The sequence below is a fragment of the Parasteatoda tepidariorum genome, chromosome 6 (assembly GCF_982258835.1).
Source record: "Parasteatoda tepidariorum strain Cologne lab strain chromosome 6, Ptep-v5.0, whole genome shotgun sequence".
NCBI lineage: Eukaryota > Metazoa > Arthropoda > Arachnida > Araneae > Theridiidae > Parasteatoda > Parasteatoda tepidariorum.
The window spans coordinates 16,414,858-16,436,275 of NC_141760.1; the positions used below are offsets into that span (position 1 = coordinate 16,414,858).

The 21,418-nt window shown below is 30.3% G+C and overlaps 2 protein-coding genes across 4 annotated transcripts; both read right to left on the bottom strand.

Moving 5' to 3' along the window:
- Nucleotides 1–1,375: 1,375 nt before the first annotated feature.
- On the bottom strand, nucleotides 1,376–8,774 carry LOC107440303 (uncharacterized). Of its 3 annotated transcripts, none has more exons than XM_087165464.1 (2): nucleotides 8,717–8,774; nucleotides 1,376–5,807 (listed from the first exon to the last, which is right to left on the bottom strand). In XM_087165464.1, the coding sequence occupies exon 2, from the start codon at nucleotides 5,718–5,720 to the stop codon at nucleotides 4,131–4,133; it is 1,590 nt and encodes a 529-aa protein (XP_087021590.1). In that variant the 5' UTR covers nucleotides 5,721–5,807; nucleotides 8,717–8,774; the 3' UTR covers nucleotides 1,376–4,130. The 3 variants fall into 3 exon arrangements, with proteins under 3 accessions (XP_087021590.1, XP_087021589.1, XP_087021591.1); XM_087165463.1 differs by lacking the exon at nucleotides 8,717–8,774 and adding an exon at nucleotides 8,135–8,641; XM_087165465.1 differs by lacking the exon at nucleotides 8,717–8,774 and adding an exon at nucleotides 7,847–8,128.
- A 5,183-nt stretch (nucleotides 8,775–13,957) lies between these two features.
- LOC147807632 (uncharacterized) lies at nucleotides 13,958–18,503 on the bottom strand. The gene has a single exon (XM_087165466.1). It carries the CDS (start codon nucleotides 17,383–17,385, stop codon nucleotides 16,816–16,818), a length of 570 nt encoding a protein of 189 aa, XP_087021592.1. The 5' UTR covers nucleotides 17,386–18,503; the 3' UTR covers nucleotides 13,958–16,815.
- Nucleotides 18,504–21,418: the final 2,915 nt, after the last annotated feature.

Here is a 21,418-nt window from a genome sequence, read left to right on the forward strand (position 1 = left end):
AACAATATTATTAATATATTTGCATTATTTATAATTTTATATTTATATATATACAAAAATTTAAACATTGTAAACCCTATCCCGTTTTATCCAACCCAGGTATGCTAAAACGGGATATGCAAGAGTTTGGAAATTAATTTTTTTTTCCATTTCACAGTCAGTAAAATTAGTTTAAAATATGTTTTTTGTGTACTTCGATAAATGTTGTAGCTACAAAAAAAATAATGTATGGTTTTCCTGAACAGATATTCCGTAGTAAATATAAACAATAATGGTATCCCATTTTATCCAACTCTCCCCTATAGGTCTTCCAAGACGAGGCAAAACCAACAAAAGTTGTTCGAGGAAGAAGCACATCGAAACAAATGATTGCCTGTTTCTTCGGCATTAACGGTCATGTGGCAACAGTGGCGTTAGAGCAACGCAGGACGGTCAATTCTGAATGGTACACGACCATTTGTTTGCCAGAAGTCATCGGAGAAATTCGAAAAAGCAGAAGAACAGGCGAATCATTCTTCATCATGCAATGCGAGCTCTCACACATCGACTCAAACAAAGGCATTTCTGAAGGAGCGAAAGATCGAACTGATGGGTCATCCACCGTACAACCCTGATTTGGCACCCAATGACTTCTTCTTATACCCACACATCAAAAATAAATTACGTGGACAACGATTTTCGACCCCCGAAGAAGCGGTTGATGCATTCAAAACGCATGTTTTGGAGTTACCTCAATCGGACTGGAAAAAGTGCTTTGAAAATTGGTTCAAATGCATGCAAAAGCGTATTGATCATCATGGAGAATATTTTGAAAAACAATAAAACCAATTTCGATCCTACATATTTGTTTTTTCATTATTAGGCCAGAAATATAAATAGCAACCCTCGTACGTCATCATCACACCCAAACGCAACTGTCTACTCTAAATAATGTTATGTCCCGCAGTGGACTGATCGTTAAGACACGGTTCCCAGCAGATCACCGAAGTCAAGCATCACTGGCTGCGGTCAGAGTGCGGGTAGGTGATCCACTTGGATCAGTCTGCGTAGGGACCGGGGGTGTGCGGTATTGGTCCTCGTTAAACTGTGCTACCGTAAAGTGCTCGACATCGCGTGCAGGTCGTTGGGCTACCGAAGCGGGGGTGCCATCCCCTCAGCAGAGGATCAAAATTGTGATGGCATGTCTTTGGATCATCCCCAGGGATGTTTCCCAGACCGTCGCCAATAGCCCATTGTGCAGCTCTAGTGCGACGTAAATGAACTACAACAACAACTAAATAATGTTATATAGAATGAGATAGCAAAACAAACGTGTGTAGTTACTTAAATTCTTATTCAAAAGTATTAGTTAATTTTTTTTTTTTTGAACTGACAATTTCTGTCCTTTTTTAGATATTTTAAAGTGCTGTTTAAAACTGCTGCATATCACATGAAAGCATTAAATATACCATTTGTACAATTTTAAAGTAAAATAAAAGGGAATTCTGATGCTCAGAAACATATATTAAATAGTCTGATCATCGAATCATGGGGCAAAAAAAAACTTTTTACCTTTTAAATTTTTACCTTATTAATACTCAATTTGCTTGAAAGATGTTATGTTCCTTACTAGTGACAACGAAGTTTATTGTTTTATTCAGTCATTTATTTATATTTATTATGTCCGACAATGTAAAAATGAAAAAAAATGCATTTTCGGCTTCTGAGGGCCCCAGCTCCGAATAAAACTTTAAAAAAAGAGGAGGGAAAGTAGGATCTGGGGGCCCATGTCATCTCGGGGCCTCAAGCTACAGCCTATTTAGCTTATACGTAAATCCGGCCTTGGTCTCACCCCCCTTCCACAGCGATTTCACCCAGTCGGCAAATTCGAGTTGGCTTTTTTTTTTAGTATTAGTTGTTCAAGGCGAACAGATTACAATTGTTAGATTACGTTTTGAGAAGGAGATAAAAACAGCTTAAGGCGTATTTATATTCATAGGTCCAATCATAGTCTCAAACCAGCCTAGATCTCGAGGCCTTGTCTCTATGCTGTAAGCTTGATATAAATGGATTTAAACAATGTCAGTATTTCACCAATGTTGCGATTTCATCACGGACCCGACTCGGCAAATCTTGCTGCAAAATATGAGTTTTCTTCTCCCACCCCCTCCAAGAGTAACCATTTATGATAATTCGAAGCTTGATGACCGATAATACAAGCTGAAATATCGAAAAACATTTCTTTTTTATTATTTATTCCACGACACATTCTTAAATTTAAAAAAAATTTCGTGACCTTAATTTTTAGTTAGCTATAGAAATGTAAAAACTATATTTCCTTTTCATTATTTTGAATAATTATAGGTACCATTTAATTATCAATAATACCACATTTATCTCCTATGGCAGTTGCATTTCTAAGTGCTGTAAAAATTATTTCGATGAATAACATTTCATTTATAACTAGTCGAAATGATTTCAAAATAAATTTTAGAAGGTCAAGTTATGTGGCGCATTTGAACTCTTTTATTGATATTGTTTTACCTCCGATTATCAAGCTCTAGTCAAATACAAATTGTATGAGTGCATATATATATGACGGTCGGTAAAATAAACTTCAACACCCCCCTCTCGAATCGGTCATCGACGGGACTGAATAATTCACGTTAAGCGATTTCACGTTAATGAGGTTTGACTGTATTGAGGAACAAGGCAGGAAAAATAATTGCATATTTCATTATTTAGTTTAATAACTTAGGTATATACAGTTTGTGAAATCTTAAAAAAAAAAAAAGTAAATAACAATTTACTAATTTTGATTTTTCAGTTTTGTGAGTGATGTTCTGTGTTCGTTTTAAAAAATGTGGTTAAACTTAAGTCCCAAAAACATTCAAATGTGTTTAAAAAAATTTATGATGAGCAATATTTTACATCATCAGGGAAATATTTTTGTTTACATAAATATGAGATTTATAAAATAGTGAAAGTGTGGAAAATGTTTAGATTGAAGAACAAGAAATTGATTTTATGAAGCAATCTATTCTACTTTAAATATTTCATAAACCAAATTTACATAAATACAATATAAACTTTCTTCTTTCTAATAAAATATTTTGTATTTGAAATAAATAAATTTTTTTTAACTGTATAACATGTGCTAGGGATGAAGAAAAAAATATTACCTTTAATTCTGGATTCTAATGCCAAGAAAATAAATAACAATTTATATTTTGATCAAGCATAACTGGTTGCAAATAAAGTAATATAACCCAGCAATCAAGGTTACAGCATCAACTAAGATATCTTTGAAAGGCCGTATATTTCAATCCACAACTTTTCAGTAGATTTATTTTATAGGCATTATTTAAGAATAAATTAAAAAATATATATATATGATGAAAACTGCAACATAAAAGTTTAAAACTGTTTGAAAAGAAAATAATTATTTAATTTCGTTAGACTGTGTTTAATCAAAAGACACTTCTGTGAAAAACTTTTACTTTTAATGCTAGAAGGAGGTTTAACCCCAGTGGAGTTTTTCCTCTGTTATTTTAAAGTGAAAACTTACTACAAGAATGCATAACTTACACAATGCATAGCAATTATCTGCAATCTCTTTTGACATATACGATAAGAATAAGATATCTCATCAGATCAATACAAATATGGTCAGTTAAATTAGCTCTTGTTTAAAAAAAATTATTACACATACTATTTACAAGAATATGATTTTAAAAACAATATGAACATAAATGCAAACATTTAGATTACTATTGCTAAAAAAAAAAACAATTTTATCACATACTTCAAAAATACAGTGCATCACTTGTAAGAATTATACTGTACTTAGACAGAAGATATTTCTGAGAAAATCTCTTATTCCATTTGGCTACAAAAAGGTTTCTCACAAGTGAGAACACAAACAGCTAAGTCAATTTTTGAAAAATAAAAAACTCTTTTTAAATATATTAAAAGTATGAGGTTTTTCACCAGTATGAATAATACTATGATTAATTAGATAGACCTTAAATGGAGAAAACAATTTACATAAACAAGAATATGAGTTCTAAATTCCATGGGCTAAATTGTTCTTATTTAGATCATCCTTCCTTGAAAAAACCTTATTAGAAAAATTGCATGAAAAAGGTTTCTCACTGGAAAAGGTTTTCTTCATGAACACAACTGTGCTCATTCAGAACATCCTTGCTTGAAAAACTTTTTTGACATGTACTACAATTGTAAGTTTTCTCACCAATATGAATGAGATAATGTCTAATTAAATTAAGTTTTACTGGAAAACCTTTCTTACATACGCTACACGAATAACGTTTCTCATCAGTATGAATGCGACTATGCTTTGTTAGATCACCATTACTTGAAAAACTCTTATTACATATACTACAAGAAAAAGTTTTTTCACCTGTATGAACACGACTGTGTTTATACAGAACATTCTGTCTTGAAAAACTCTTTTGACATATACTACAAGTATAAGGTTTCTCACCAGTATGAATGACATAGTGTCTAATTAAATCACGCATTACTGGAAAATCTTTCTTACATATGCTACATGAATAACGTTTCTCATCAGTATGAATGCGACTATGTTTAGTTAGATCACTATTCCTTAAAAAACTCTTTTTACATACACTACAAGAAAAAGGTTTCTCACCAGTATGCACACGCCTGTGTTTATACAGAACATTTTGTCTTGAAAAACTCTTTTGACATATACTACAACTATAAGGTTTCTCACCAGTATGAATCCGACTGTGTATAATCAAATGATGCATAAGCGGAAAACTCTTGTTACATATACTACAAGAATAAGGCTTCTCACCAGCATGAACACGACGGTGTTGAGACAAATTATTTCTATTTGTGAAACTCTCATGACATATACTACATTTAAAATTTTTCTCACCAGTATGAACACGACTATGTCTAGTCAGAGTACCTTTTAGTGAGAAACTCTTATTACATGTACAACAAGAATAAGGTTTCTCACCAGTATGAAGAAGATAATGTTTAGTCAAATTACCTCTAAATGCAAAGCTCTTATTACATACACTACAAGAATAGGGTTTCTCACCAGTATGAGTCCGACTGTGTGCAATCAGATTACTATTGTGGGAGAAACTCTTATTACATATATTACATGAATAAGGATTCTCACCATTATTAGCACGACTGTGTTCGGTCAGATCACTTTTTTGTGAAAAACTCTTATTACTCATACTACAAGAATGAGACTTCTCACCAATATGATCACGAATGTGTTTTGTCAGATTACTTTTTCGAGAAAAACTTTTATTACATATACTACAAGAATAAGGCTTCTCACCAGTATGCACACCAATGTGTTTTTTCAGATAAATTTTAAATGAAAAACTCTTGTTACATATATTACAAGAATAAGGCTTCTCACTAGTATGAACACGACTGTGTTTGGTCAAATTTGCTTTTAATGAAAAATTTTGATTACATATGCTACAAGAATAAGGCTTCTCACCAGTATGAACGAGACAGTGGCGTGACAGATGACTTTTTTGTGAAAAACTCTTATTACATATACTACAAGAATAAGGCTTCTCACTTGTATGAATATGAATGTGATTTGTCAGATTACCTTTCGCTGAAAAACTCTTGTTACATATATTACAAGAATAAGGTTTACTTACAGGAGGAAAAACACTGTGTTCAATAAGTTTAGCTTTCTGGGAAAAAGTGTTTTCGCTCATACTGCATGAATAAGGTGTTTCAACAGTGTGAATCTCTAAAAAAAAACAGTCAGAAAATATGTTGCAAAATGAAGACTTCAATCCACTCTAGAATGAGATTAAAACAGAAATGCATCAGTATGAGATAAAAAGATAGAATATCAATTCAAAATCAAATTTTTACTACATCTTCTTTTATTTGATAAAAAAATTAGAAAGCCGTAATTAGATAATGGAAAATATAATTATTGAACGATTAAAATAAAGGCGGAAATTATATAATTTACTACAAAAGTTACTTATTATGAATTAAATGATGCCTTTAATAGCTCACATGCTACAAAAAAGAGCATGCTAAATTTTTTAAGATATCAAGATACAAAACTATATTAAATAATTTCACTTTACACGAAAAAACTGCAGAAACAAGGTACAGCTTCATGTATTAGATTTAATTAAATTTTATATGCTATTAATGATTGCATTCTTAGACATACTGCAAAATTAATGTTATTTGACACTTGGAAACCAACTTATAAAAATGAATATAAATAAATAATAATGATATTTACTATCATGAACATGAATTTATCAAATTTAATTTCTTTTACGATTTATTCAGAGACATTGCAAAAATATATTTTATTAAAAATTAAAACAAGCAAAAAAAATTTTTTTCACTTTTACTGATTTAAAAGGTTTGATATTATCTATGCAGGAATAAAAAAATTTTAATTGCTAATTTTTCTGTCAGTGCTCTATCATACATAATGTTCTACCATTCATTAACATTAATATGAGAAGGTTAAAAAAAAGTTTAATTCTATTTACATATATTAGATTGCACAAACTGTGTAACAGAAAATATTTTCTCAGAGTGAACAAGAAAATCACAATTTAAATTTCTTGTGAATAAATATCAAATCATATGTGTTTTATGACAGTAAGAGGCAGCTTAATTATCTGCAATTTTAATCTATTTGTAACTGTTTAATAATGAACTGCATGAAAAATTCATTTAAATTATTATTTAAACTAAATTATTCTTTTATCCTTGATTAGTTAATCACTATGACTGCTTATATGAATAACACATATTGCTTATATGATGAACACAAGGCAATTAAATGAAACTTCTTATTTTTGTATACTTTTTAGGACAGAAGTAAAATGTTTTATAATATAGAAAATAATTATGAACTACACTTGAAAGCTTATAAACACACAAATTACAACCATTAAATGCCCATGTATGAAAATATTTTTCTGTTAGAACATTATTGCAACTGTGACACACATTGCAATTTGCTGTTAGTGTCAGGGCTCGAAAAACCGCCCGTACTCGGCGGTCGAAAATACCCCGCGGACAACAAATTTCTCGAATCCAACGTCCGCGCGGACGGCCATTTTCCCGTTAATGTTCGTGATATATTTTCAATTTTTGTTATCTTACAAGAGTCTAGGTCCTCACTTCTAAAATGACCCTCTAATCTCGAAATACAGCAACATACTGCGCATGGTGGAATTGATGTTTTCTCTGTCTGGGAGTACTGCAGCGATTGAAAGCTGCTTTTCAGCAATTAACATAAAAAAAAAATTAAAAAAAAACACATTACATACTGGGCTTAAACAGCAAGCGTCAACCGCAATTATGAACATCTACCTAAATGGAAAACCTCTTTCAGATTTCTGTGCAGAAGCCTCTGTAAATCATTGGCTTGATTGTGGAACTGTCAAACGTCGTATTTGATTCATTTAAAAAATACAGTACCATCGGATAAATTGACAGATAACTTGGCCTTTGTTATTTAAATTATTTCATTAAAGAAATAAATTATTTCATTAAAGAAATAAATTATTTCATTAAAGAAATACTAAGTTTTACTATTAGTAACCTAGTATTTCTTTTATTACTGTATAATGTTATCCTAGTATTTGTAATCCTAGTAAATACTAATTCATTGTGCAATTTATATAAATGTTAGTAATAAATAAGAGAAAATTGTATTTTTATTTATTTAGAAGCGACGGGTTAGTTTCAAAGGAGGACGGGTACATTGTTGGACAAGCCGTCTTCGGGGACGGGTAAAATTTCTGAGTTTTTTCGAGCCCTGGTTAGTGTCACAACATAGAGTGTTATTACCTACATAGACTGATTTTGCCTTTAATCATTTGCCAGAGAGAAATTACACACACCGCAGTTGAATAATTTATTGTTTACATAAATCGTACAGAAAACTTAGTATTTTTTAAAAAAGATTTATGCATGCACAACGTGAATTTTATTTACTGCCAGTACGAAGATATTTTATCATTGACAACGATTTTTTTTTGCGTATAAAGAAGATAATCCATGAATTACATTGGCATGGAAATAGCCTTATTAAAGCGATGTTTAGAGTGTTTCCATAACGATGAGGGTAATATCACTTTACCTTTAAAAGGTTTATGGCTTCTAAATTTGATCCAAGTGGGGGCAAATCAAAAAAAATTTCATTACACTTTTCTTCACACAAATAAGGTTGATTAAACTGCTCTTCGGTATTAGTAAGATAGTATATTTTAATAAAATTTATCTCAGGAGAAACTTTTTTCACAAATAAGTAAAAGCGGTGACAGTTGCTTACGTTATCGGTTGCCTACTTCTACTCACTTGATCTCCAGGATCTTGGAACAATTTTTGACCAGTAGAGGACGCTACTTATGGATGGGTGATCGTGTAAAGCTAAGGGTGGTGGCGCTAGTGGTGAAATTGCTCTCGCAAGACTTCCGGGTTACTGCTTCCGATATATTTTTACGTCGCAGATTGAAAAAACGCGCCATCATATTATTGCATCATATCTTTTGCAGTATTTCACATGTACCGAGTTCTTTCTTTCAGCATTATCATATTAATATTATAATCATTAGAATACTTTCTAATAAGGCTAACTTAAAAAGATATTTTTAAAGGTATTTTTGGCGACATTTTATTCAAATGTAGCCAAATAAGGGATAAAATACAAAACATGGCAAACCTTAAGAATTATTCACAATGAGATATTAACTTTCCAAAACATTTTTTGGCCTTATGACCTCTGAGAATCAATACATTTCTGAAAGCTCTTATGCATGGTACAATTATGTTTAGATTTGAACCCAAATTATAATAACAAAACTGCATAGACTATTAGGCTTGTTCACACATCGCCTCGTAGTCATAACATTAGCGGAGGGATACACCGGAAATTTTTTAAATTTCTTCCGGTTTAAGGACGCCTGTTATTGTTTACATTAGGCCACCCATCCGTATATATCAGCTAATCCTCTTTTTAGGAGAGTATTCCTACTGTATTGTAGAAAATCACGTATGCCAGTGGTTCCTGAACTTTTTTTTGTCTCGTAGACCTTTTGCTATGTTTTTCGGTTTATGGTAGACCACCTGTTTACCTGATATTGATTTTTTGTAAATTCATTAACTGCAAATGTATTTTTGACAGCTGTTATAGTTTGCGAAGACGCCACAGAGAAAATGATTGGGCATTCTAGAATGCAATGGTTTTAACTGAGGTAAAAGTAGCAGATTATTAATTTTTTAATAGTTTAAACATGGCAAGCTTGCTCAAAGACAATTATTTTTCATCTCTTTCTCTTGTTGCAGAAAAATTCTGTCACGGATGAATAACTAAGCAAACGTTGTAGTACAAGCATATTCTGATCTAATTACAGTATTTATTATCTTTAATACAGATGACACTTCATAGTATCTACTGACTTTATTAGATACATGATCGTTAAATAAGTTTAATGATCATGTATGATATCATTAAATAAGATAAATAAATGTTTAGATTAAGCGACCAAGATTGTTAAGTACACTGAATGTTTCTACAAGATCATCATTATAAATATCTTAAGAAGTTGAAGCGCTTTATTTTTCTAGCTGCAGACCAAACAATTTGGCGAGTGGTGATGTAAATAACCGTGAGGAAGTTACTTGGAAATTTTTTCCCGTTTTCATATTGCTGCAAACAGAATTACTACCACTGATATTTTCTTGTGTTTTCCGGCATAAAGTTACATTGGCTAAAATTGATATTTCATGTAATATTTAATTTATTGTTTTCTTTCATAAATAATATGCAATGTTAGTTAAGATCCTTTTGCTACCTCGGTCTGTCTATGTTATGTTTACGAGGCGATGTATGAACAGGCTTAATATTCTAGGAAGTTTTGTTAATGTAATTATGATTAAATTTACGCGTAGTTTTATCATTCATAGGAATTTTTTGTAATTTATGAATCCTAATTGGTTGTAAGTGTAAAAAACATTGAAGAAAATTAATGTCACAACATTAATAAATAAGTGAAGGAATTGCCATGTTTTGAGAGTTATCCCTCTTTGGGCTGAGGTTGATTGACCGTGTAAAGTTAAGCGTAGATGGTGCTAGAGGTTAAAATTCATTAGGATTATCGGGTTACAACTTCCGACTGATTTTTACGCCTTCGCTTGAAAAAGCACTGCATTCAATATTATTATACTCGCAGTGTTTTCAATAAAACGCGCTTTGTGCAATATGACTTTCATAGAAACAAACAACAAATGAATTAGGTAGACTCCAGAAGCTTGCTATGATGCTACCCAAAAAATAACAAACAATGCTATTATACCCAAATTAGGGATAACACTTAAAACTAGATTAACCTTACACTTTTTTTAATGCTGTGATATAAATTTTGTTAAATTTGTTTTAGACACACGACTTGTTAGGAAAACAAAGATTTTTAAGAACATTATACAGAAAATACAGCAATAAGCTTGTAACTTGTATCGATTACTTTGGTAGTTATTAGTAATTATTGGCGATTGAAATGGGTTACAGGTAGCTTAGGTAGCATCTTAACTTATGGTAGCACGCTTTCACCATTAGCCTGTGGAGAGTCATAGAAGAATGGAGTACATTAGTTTCTGCTTCGATTTTCAAATAGATTAAAACTAAATTAAACATAGTTCTAAAAGAAAGCGTCATGGAAATTTTAAAAAATATTTTTAACAATTAAATGAGAAAAATATTAATAAAGGTGAAAATAAAGCAGTACATTTCGATACAATTGAAAAGAGGAGGAGAGGGAAGGAGGAAGGCCAAAGGCAGGGTACCTGCCTCCTCCCCAGATTGTGTGCGTTGCGATTGCCTATTGCAAAAATTTCGTAAACCTACCTTTAATATTTATAAAAATATGGCCATATTAATAAAAAAGAATATTTCTCTTTTTGTCTTTGACAATAACTACAATTTCAATATATTGAAAATTCACTAAGTGTCAGAAATAGTATTTGTATTTTTTAAGAGAAAAATCTAAAGGATAAGGGGTTTCCAACAAATTTCCTTTCGCATAAGACAAATTAAATAACAAATAAAACCTTACAATAGTAGTCCGTACACTGAAGTGTGATGTTATAAAAGAAAGAAAACATACTTTTATGGAGGATGATAAAATGAAATACGCTGCTGTCACATTTACACTTAATGTAAAGTGACAAATTAATTTCTAATTTTACTTAAGCCTTTAATTTTTCTTTAAACATTATTCCTCTTTTTTTTTATTTTAGCAATCTTTTTAACTTTCTTGGTTAGCTTTCTCATGGTCAGCGCGGTCATCGCACTTCCTGTGAGGAAAGTCAACCAACCCCTCTATTCACGCCTTTCTTTTTCTTCCTTTAATTTTAGGGGGGCTAACTAACCAATCTCTTTACTTTAAATTTCAAACTCTCCGCCTCTTTAAATTTAATTGGTCGTAATTTTTCTGGTCCTATACCAGTTAAGGAATTTTTTAAGTCACTTTTTGGGAGAGATTTTTTTCTCTCTGGATTCTCTTTTTCTCGAGCCTTCGGGCAGGTTAGCTTTTCTCTGCGATGCGGACTTCGGTCCGTATCGAGGGATTTCTTTTTACATTTTTTTTTCTTAACCTTTATTTTAAATTAAATCCATAACTGTAATCAATTTCTGTAAAATTTAAAATCAACATGTTATACCTTTAATTTTCTTTAGCATTAAAAGCCCTCTCAAATTTAAGTTTTCTTTTCATATTTACTTTAACGGTTAAATTAATCGTTCTTTTATATTTAACTTCATGCCTGACGCCTTTGGTTTCTTTAAATTCTCTTGTCACCCATTTCCTTTTAAAAGATATTTTTTTGTGAGACAAAATGTGTTGGAATCATATTGCTTGTTTGTTACGCAATAATCAAAATAAGTAGTTTTACAAAAATAAATGTTTAGTTGAACAGAAAGTTTTGTGTGATTTTTTAGCTTTACCTTTATAGCTATTATTTATCGCCTTTTTTCCTTCTGTATGTGGTGAGTACTTTTTTTATTGTTATGGGCATGCATATATGTGAATTTATTAGTTTTCTTATTGGAAACATCAGCTTACTGTATTAAATCATATATATATATTGGATATAGCATGACTTTACCTTATTTATCTTTAATATTTAATTTATTTTAGTTTCGCCCTTTTTCCAAATTTGGTGATACCAAATCATCCAATTTTGTTCAAACCTCACACTTTGTGACCCTTTGAACCTATTGGGTTATTGTTATCCCACATTAGCATTGTACTACCACTTTCCTTAACGATCACATCCCCTTTAATTTAATTTAATTACCCTTTTATATATTTCGGCCTTAATTTTATTTATCACGACGTTTCAATCTTTTAACTATTTTTTTATCATGACTATATCCAATTACTAGTACATATACCAATGATTTCAACCCATCTATCAATTTTATTACATAAATAACTTTACTATTATTACGCACCAAAATAATATTTTTATTAAACTCTTACAGCAGCCATTTTAAAAATTTTTTATCTAACAGTACGAAATAAAATTTGCGGAAAATCCATACTCATTCAGAGCTTTCTTTGAAAAATAACGAAAACTGATTAGAAAATTGCTAAACACTTTCTCATTGCTTAAGATATTCGAATCGGACTTTTTCATTAGCAACTAAATACAATTCACTACATTTTATTTAAAAAAAAAAAATTCGCGCATGCGAAGTATGAAAAAGCTACTTTAAATGCTCAGATTTTGAGCAATTTCTTAACGAATTTCATTTTAAAACAGTAATTTTAATTAGTTCTGTAATTAGTAACAGTAATTAGTTCTGAAATTTTTTTACGTTACAGCCAAAAATTTGCAAAAAAAAAAAAATTATAATTTTTTTTTTTATTTCTAGAATTATTTAAGCCAGGTTTACAAAATTTATTGCTATATTTTCCTGTCACAGCGTGTTCAAAAATATTTGTTTTCGTTCATAATTTAATGTTGGTCCCTTTCACCTGTGCAAGATTTAAAACTTATTGATAAGTATGAAAAATTGCATGACCTAAACACCTTTAAATTACAAACTAATCGCCTCCGCATTTTTTGAGAAATTTAAAAAAATGTCAAAAGCTGAAAGTGTCTCTTCCATTAATATAGGGTATTGTATATTATACAAAATGATTTTGAAAAGAGATCAAACTGGCTGCTAAAGGCAGATATTACTCACTACTTTTGATAATTATTTTAAGAACTAAGGTAAATTAAGAACGATGGATAATTATTTTCCAATCAAATAGATTGAAAAATAATTATTCAGAAAAAGGGAAAATCAAAAGAAAGTTTCTAGCACATACCTAGTAAATTTAAAAAGATTAATAATATCAGTTAGTAACTTTTGTCCCAGATTACTACATACATTAAAAGTTCACCATTAGATGCCACAATTATCTAAACTGGTTCAAAATACAAAACTCAACCAAGTACATAAGTTAGGTTATTCAACCATATGAATTCAACTTTCCTACCTTGCATGATTTACAATAGTAAATCAAACCATAATAAACACGACGGTGAACACCCAGAATGCTATTTTGTGAAAATATCACATACAAAAATAAATAAATAAATAATTACATTATATAGACTTATAAATTCAACTTTGCATAATGCTAAGTTATCTTATTTGACAAAAAGTACAACATCATATCACACCATAATGAACATGACTATGAGTAACTAGAAAGCTATCTATTTTAGGAAAATATTTTATTACACATATTTAAGGAATGTCTTTTACAAATTTTTAAAATTTCATTAAAAGAACTTGCAAACGCAATATTAAAGTAAGTGGATTTTATTTTAATTGTATATAAACAAAAAATAGAAATATATTTTGCACAAGATATGAAAATTGTAGTAAAAATAATACATTTTAAACATCTTTGCTTTCTACACTTAATTTCTTTATCCATTATGTCATAATACACAGTTTAAGTACAAAATTAAATCAAGTGCATTTTATTTTAACCGTTTATAGAAAAATGGAAATATTTATAACTAGACATTGAAAATGTGCTGAACTATTATAAGAAAACAACAAATTAAAATCACACATTTATACATCATGACCCTATGACAAAAAAGTTATTTAAGGAATGAACTGGGCAGCTATTTCAAAATGACACATTAAAATCATTTGCACTTATATGTTTTAAAAACCAAATTCACTTAAAAAGAAAGTTAACTTTCTTTTCTCTAAGTATTACAAAAAATATTTTGTATTAAAAATAAATTTTTTTTTTTTTTTTAACTTTACAACATGTGCTAGAAAGAGTTCATAAAATAAAAGACAATACAGATAATTTTAGTTAAAAGCTGCTATAATTTTTTTTTTTTTTACGTAGGAAAAAACCACAACAACTCAGGATTCCAATACTAATAGAATAAATAACAATTTATATTCTGGTCAAGCATAACTCGTTGTAAATAAAGTAATCTAATCCAGCAATCAAGGTTACAGCATCAACTGAGATATGTTTGAATGGCCGAATATTTCAATTTCAATCAAGGCCGGATGAACCATCAAGCATACTATTTTCAATTCACAATTTTTCAGTACAGAAGCTTATTTTATAGGTATTATTTATAAATAAATACACAAAAAATGTGATGAAAACTGTATCATACAAAATTTAAAAATATTTGACCTGAAAATAATTATTTAATTTCATTAGACTGTTTTTAATCATATGACACTGCTGAGAAAAACTTTTGCCTTCAACGTAAAAAACAGTTTTATCCCAGTTATTTTACTTTATAGTGAAAACATGTTGCAAGAATACATAACTCACATGAGTACGAGTCAGATCATCAGCATGAGTAAGAATATGATAAGTTAGAGAAAAACTTTTTTGAAGTGCACGACATTTGAATAAGGTATCTCAACAGATCAATACAACTATGGTTAGTAAGATTAGCTGATGTGAGAAACATTTATTACATATACTAAAAGAATAGAATATTGTTTTAAAACCAATATTAATGCAAACATTCGGATTACTATTAATTAAAAAACTATTTTATCACATACAGTAGAGAACCAATTATCCGGGATGCTCGGGACCATCGTTATCCCGGATATCTGAATTTCCCGGTTATCTGGATCGACCAAAAAGTGTCGTTAATCGATGTTTTATCGAACCCGAAGTACAAGGAAAAAGTGTAATGCATAAAGTAAGAGAAAAAAGAAAGGTATTCCTAACTTTAAAAAGAAAAAAAAATGGTAGAAATATAACATTTAAAAGAACAAAAAAATTTGCAAGTTTAGACAAGAAAATCAAGTTTAAAAAATACAAAATTCTCATATTTATTTTTTTAAAATAATTACAATTCCTAAATTAAATAATATAAACAAAACCAATGATTAAATAACGCAATATATTTCATACCTAATTATACGGGGGAAACGATAAAATAAAAGGAAAACTTATTAATCTAAATAAAAACACTTGAAAATTATCGAACCGAAACGATAATTAAAAAAGGCACCAGCATAAATATTAAAACCCGAAACAAGGCAAGATCAACGGAATTATAAAAAAAACAAAAAAAAAAACTAATGATAAAATTTATGAATAAAAAGAATTAATTTATTGAGTGCGAAATTTATCGCGAAAAGAAAAAAAATCAAACGTAGTGGAATCAGAAAAACAAAACTGCAATCTGCTTCATAAAATAATCCTATGTTTAAAATAATAAACAATTCTCCTTTTATTTTATTTTTTTGTGGATAAAAACAAGATTTTTAATTACAGCAGATGTGATTCCACACCAAGAAAAACTTGTAATTGATACCACACTTCCAAAGAATAAGAATTTATTCAAAAGAAAAAGATTTTATTTTTATTAGTCGATGTCAAATAAATATATTTTTCTCTTTTCTTTTTCTGTTCACTGATACGCATGCAATGCATTTTCCCCACCCCCCTCGTAAATCAGCATGCCACACCCTTGAGTTTGATTGACGGCCTAAAGGAAAAAATAAAACATTCCTCCCTTGCCTGCCTTCAAGGTCACGGAGGAAATGACGTTTCTCTGGGTAAACGGGGAAAAAAATCTTCCCCTTCCTTACATTTTCCTCTACTCAACCTCAAGGATGAGTCCAATTTCCGCTTTTTTCGTTCTAGTTTAAAATGGCGGGAAATTCGAGCAAAATTTTCCCCGGTTTTCTGGTTTCCCGGTTATCTGGATACCGGATAAATGGTTCTCTACTGTACTTCCAAAATAGGGTGCGTCACTAGTATCAACAATACTGTGTATAGTGAGATGATCTTTCTGAGAAAATCTTTCAGTCCATTATGTCACCACAAAAATGTATCTCACCAGTGAAAACACATACAGTAAAGTCAGCTTTTAAAAACTCTTTTTTCTTAAAAGAATGAGGTTTTATACTACATATACTACATGAATAAGGTTTCTCACCACTATTAAGACGACTATGTTGAGTTAAACTACCTCTTAATGAAAATCTCTTGTTACATATACTATAAGAACAAGGTTTCTCACCAGTATGAGCACGATTGACAGACAAAATTTTAGTGAAAAACTCTTATAACATAAAATACAAGAATAAGGCTTCTTACCAGTATGAAGATTAGTGTTGTTTCATATTACTTTTTAGTGAAAAACTCTTATTACATATACTACAAGAATAAGGCGTTACACCAGTATGAATACGACTGTATGACTACATTTTGGTGAAAAACTTTTATCACATATATATATACCTTAAGAATAAGGTTACTCCTCAGTATAAATATGACAGTGTTTATTCAGAAACACTCTTTCTGAAAAACTCTGATTACATATACTACAAGAATAAGGCTTTTGACCGGTATGAACATGACTGTGTCTGGTCAGACTACTTTTTTGTGAAAAAATTTTATTACATACACTACAAGAATAAGGCTTCTCACCAGTATGAACACGGCTGTGTTTATTCAGAGTCTCCCTATGTGAAAAACTCTTATTACATATACTACAAGAATAAGGTTTCTCACCAGTATGAACACGACTGTGTTTTTTCAGATTACTTTTTAGTGAAAAACTTTTATTGCATATAGAACAAGAATGAGGTTTCTCACCAGTATGAATACGGATGTGTTTAGACAGATGATCACTTTGTGAAAAACTTTTATTACATATACTGCAAGAATAAAATTTCTCACCAGTATGAATTTTACAGTGTTTAGTCAGATTACTTCTTCTTGAAAAACTTTTGTTACATACATTACAAGAAGGTTTACTTATAGGATGAAAAGCAGTGTGTATAATAAGTTTACTTTTTGGAGAAAAACTTTTTCCGCTCATAATGCATGAATAAGGTTTCTCAACAGCGTGAAGATAAATGTGAATAATTTGATGGAAAATTTTGATTGGTGCATGAAATAAGTTTCTTGATAGTATGAACCATAATAACTATGGGTTACTCTTGTATGCTTTAAAAAAGTATATCACACACTATTAGAGTACAGTGATAAGTTATTTTGCAGTAAAACACTTATGTATGTGTTTTTAAAACAAAGATCGTAAAGGTGGATTTAAACTGTATGTAGGTATAATCTCTAGAATAACAGTTATAAAATATGCTGCAAAAAGATGCAGAAGACTTCAATCCACTATGCAATGAGATTAAAACAGAAATGCATTAGTATGAGAAAAAAGTAAAACTTCTACTCAAAATAAATTTTTGCTGCATTTTTATTTGATACAAAAATTAGAAAGCTCTTATTAGATAATGGTAAACATAATTATTCAATGATTATAATGAAGGCTGGAATTCAAATTAATTCACTCCAAAAGTTACTTACTCTGAAATAAATGAGGGCTTTAAAAACATATGATACAAAAAAGAGCCGGCTGTATCAAGTCACCTACTTGGACTAAATTTTTTAAGCAAGCAAAATATAATACTGTAGAAATATGGTCCCTTTAAAACAGGCATATGATTTATTAATAGATGCATCTAGAAAGCATTAATTTAAATTATATTGAGAAGTAAACATTTTTTATTTTTCACGAACTACTTTAACAATATTTTTCTTTTGTCTTGTCTTAATATTTCTCTTTTGTCTATAATATTTCACTCAGAAAAAAGGGAATTATATATGAATAAGATTTACATGGAAATAACCTTTTTAAAGTGCTTTCTATATTTTCTTCTTATTCTATACTATAATGGCAATTCATTTTACATTGGTAAGGTTTTTGGATACTCCAGCTTATTAGTTTGATCCAAGTAGGGGCAAATCAAAAACAATTTTATAAAGATTATCTTTACACAAATAAATTTAATAAAAGTCTTCTTAGGTATAAGTAAAAAAGTATGTTTTAATATAGTTTATCTCAGTAAGGAATTTTTCCAGAAATAAGTGAACAATATCGGTGTGAATTGTTTACGTTATCGGTTGCCTATTTCTACTCACCTGATCTCCAGGATCTTGGGAGCGTTTTTTTGACCTGTAGAGGACGCTACTATTGAATATTATATCCTTTTGCTTTGTTAAAAATAAATATTTACCTGTTTCTAATTGTATTTTCTTTTGATTCACCAATCTAACTAGCTCTTTTATCCTGGCTCATTTTTTAGTCACTTTAAGTTCAAACGGTTTGATTTCATTTGCAATAAGTTTCATTTGCATTGTTTGATTTCATTTGCTTTGACTTTTCAACAACAGAAACTTACTATTTGCAAATAGTAAGTTTCTGTTGTTGAAAAGTCAATGGGAGTATGTTTACAAAATTTAAACTCCGATTCTTTTAATGGGATTTAATTTAAGTATAAAAATATAAAACAGTATTTCAAAATTTCTTGCAAGTTTATTTTGTACAATCTCAACTTTAAGTAAATAGGAAAGACGGTAACAAAAAATTAAGTTCTGATACTATTCAAAATCGTTTAGAAATTCCCCCAGAGAGACTGAAATGGAAAAGTTGTCAGAAACCAAGGTCAATTTTAGATGAACTTAAATCTAATGTGAATATAAATTTATTAATTCTGCCCCCTTTGCTTGTTTTCTTTTTCTTTTTTATAACTATTAAATCACCAATAATGAGTATAAACTTTTTCTATCTAGTAATGAAATTTCAAATAATTATGTTTATTTCAAATAATAATGATAATTAAATTTTTAATGAGTCTGTATTAGAAAAAAGTTTCTAAAAAACAATGCAAACTGATAGACAAACAGCTTCTTTTCTTTATGAATTATCCTAATTGAAGTTAGAGTCGTTTGTAGCCAGGGCCGTTTTATCCATTAGGCACTGTAGGCAACTGCCTAGGGGCCCCGCCACGTTCAGGGGCCCTGTGCTACAGAGAAAAAAATTGACTATGTTTCTTAAACAGTAATTATAAGCAGTGATGTATTGGAAAAGGTTAACTTTCAGGATGTCTTGAACGATTTTGTAACAAAAAAGGTTAGAAGAGTTAATATTTAAGCTTATTGTATGATTTTTTTTAAATGCATATATTAATTACTTATATTCTTTTCGTTTGATTCAATATTTTTATTGAATAGTGTGATAATATACCTATGTAGTAAAAAACAGCGTAATTATGAATAAAGTGCTGTGTTAGCGAAAAAATATATTAGGAAGTTAGAAGACGGTAGGGGTGGCGAGACGAGCATTGCCTAGGGGCCGCGACATGCATAAGCCGGCCCTGTTTGTAGCAACGAGCTGCCAAATCTTGTAGCTCTTCCGCATTGCTGAAAGTTTTCCCCCGAAATGTCTGTGAAATCGGCTTTTCTTCTTCAGGGGCTCTACTATAATATCTAACTAAGATGACGTCACTTTTCTTACCTGTTCAGTGGTTATCCATCAATGATTAATCGGTTACAGATAGCAACCAATAGGTATACGTTTTTATTTTTCCATGAATATGAATTGTCCGATAGGAAGGGCGCAAATAACGATTGATTTATTCTATTCCGTGATATAGTTCAGCCTCTCACTAGGGCATCTCTACATCTATAACTATTTATTTATTTAAATTACCTTAACATACGGGCTAACGATATCATGCTTGAAAATAAATGTTTTCTATTCTATTTGAATCAGTGAACAAAACAAAACTAAACGATTCACGAGAAATAGTTTATTTAAAATAAAATAATTTAATCGAAATCGTTAAATTAAAAGAACATTTCTAATCAAGGTTAAACTATATTACTAAATAATTGGAGACCTATTAAGTATCCTAAACATCTTGGTTTATCAAACAATATGAATCAGACAAATTATTTCATTAAACAAAATGCAAGCATTTCTGATCGACGTGAAAACATTCAGAAGATAACCCGCAAGAAGTTAAAATGGCATAAATTCCCATATGGCTCATTTCAGAAGTATATAAGACAAGTTAAAAAAACTTTAATTCCTGAATCCAAGCTCAGTTCTATGACGTTGAAAGAACTCGATGACATTTTGACTCACATTTTGGATAGAATTGAGACAGAGTTCCAGAGATTGATTCGTTTAAGTAACAGCAAGACCATCACTACCAGACAGTTGGAATTCGCTGTGCGATTATGTTTGCCGGAACACCTTGGACGTTTGGCTGCCAATTATGGAAACAGTGCCAGTCGGGTTTTAAATAATGGCTTGGTTCCTTTTGGTGATGTACGCAGTGATACAGGAGCTAATGGAACTGAAATCGCAAGTATCAAAGAAGAGCCAATTAATTAAGCTGCATTGTTACTGGGATCCTAAAAATCCTGATAAAATATTTCGATTATGATGATATAATTAAACTAATATGCGCTCTCTGTTTTATTTGCAATTATTTGATTCTTGTAAAATAAACAAAGATATTTAAAAATAAAATTCAGAATTATTACTTTAATACATTAAAATATGATATGACACTAGATTTTAATGTCTTTGGCGCATTTCGTTGTGATATAATGTTTTTGGCAACTCTTTAGACTTATAGAGAAATATGTTTGTAGCACAGAAACGAGTATCGGGTTAGGTCCTGTAAAAAATTAAAAATTACGTCTTTGTGCCCGATTTCGTAATGCCGATTAAAAGTTGAGCCGATTAAAAGTTAGCAATAAATAATTTGCATATTTGAGGTCACCCTCAAGAACCATTGAGATTGACACTTAGTACGTGAAAATCCGATCATTAGATAGTTATTCAGGGAGATATCTCTTTTTTTGCCGACTGTCCTACGTGAGCACAAACTACAAACATGCAATAAATATATTAGTGTACATTGCAAATTGCGTGTATGCTTCTACGTGCATTGTATTCACATGCATACATAAATACATTGTATGTGTCTACAATATACATGTATGAATTTCCTGAGTGTGTGTATATATATATATATATATATATA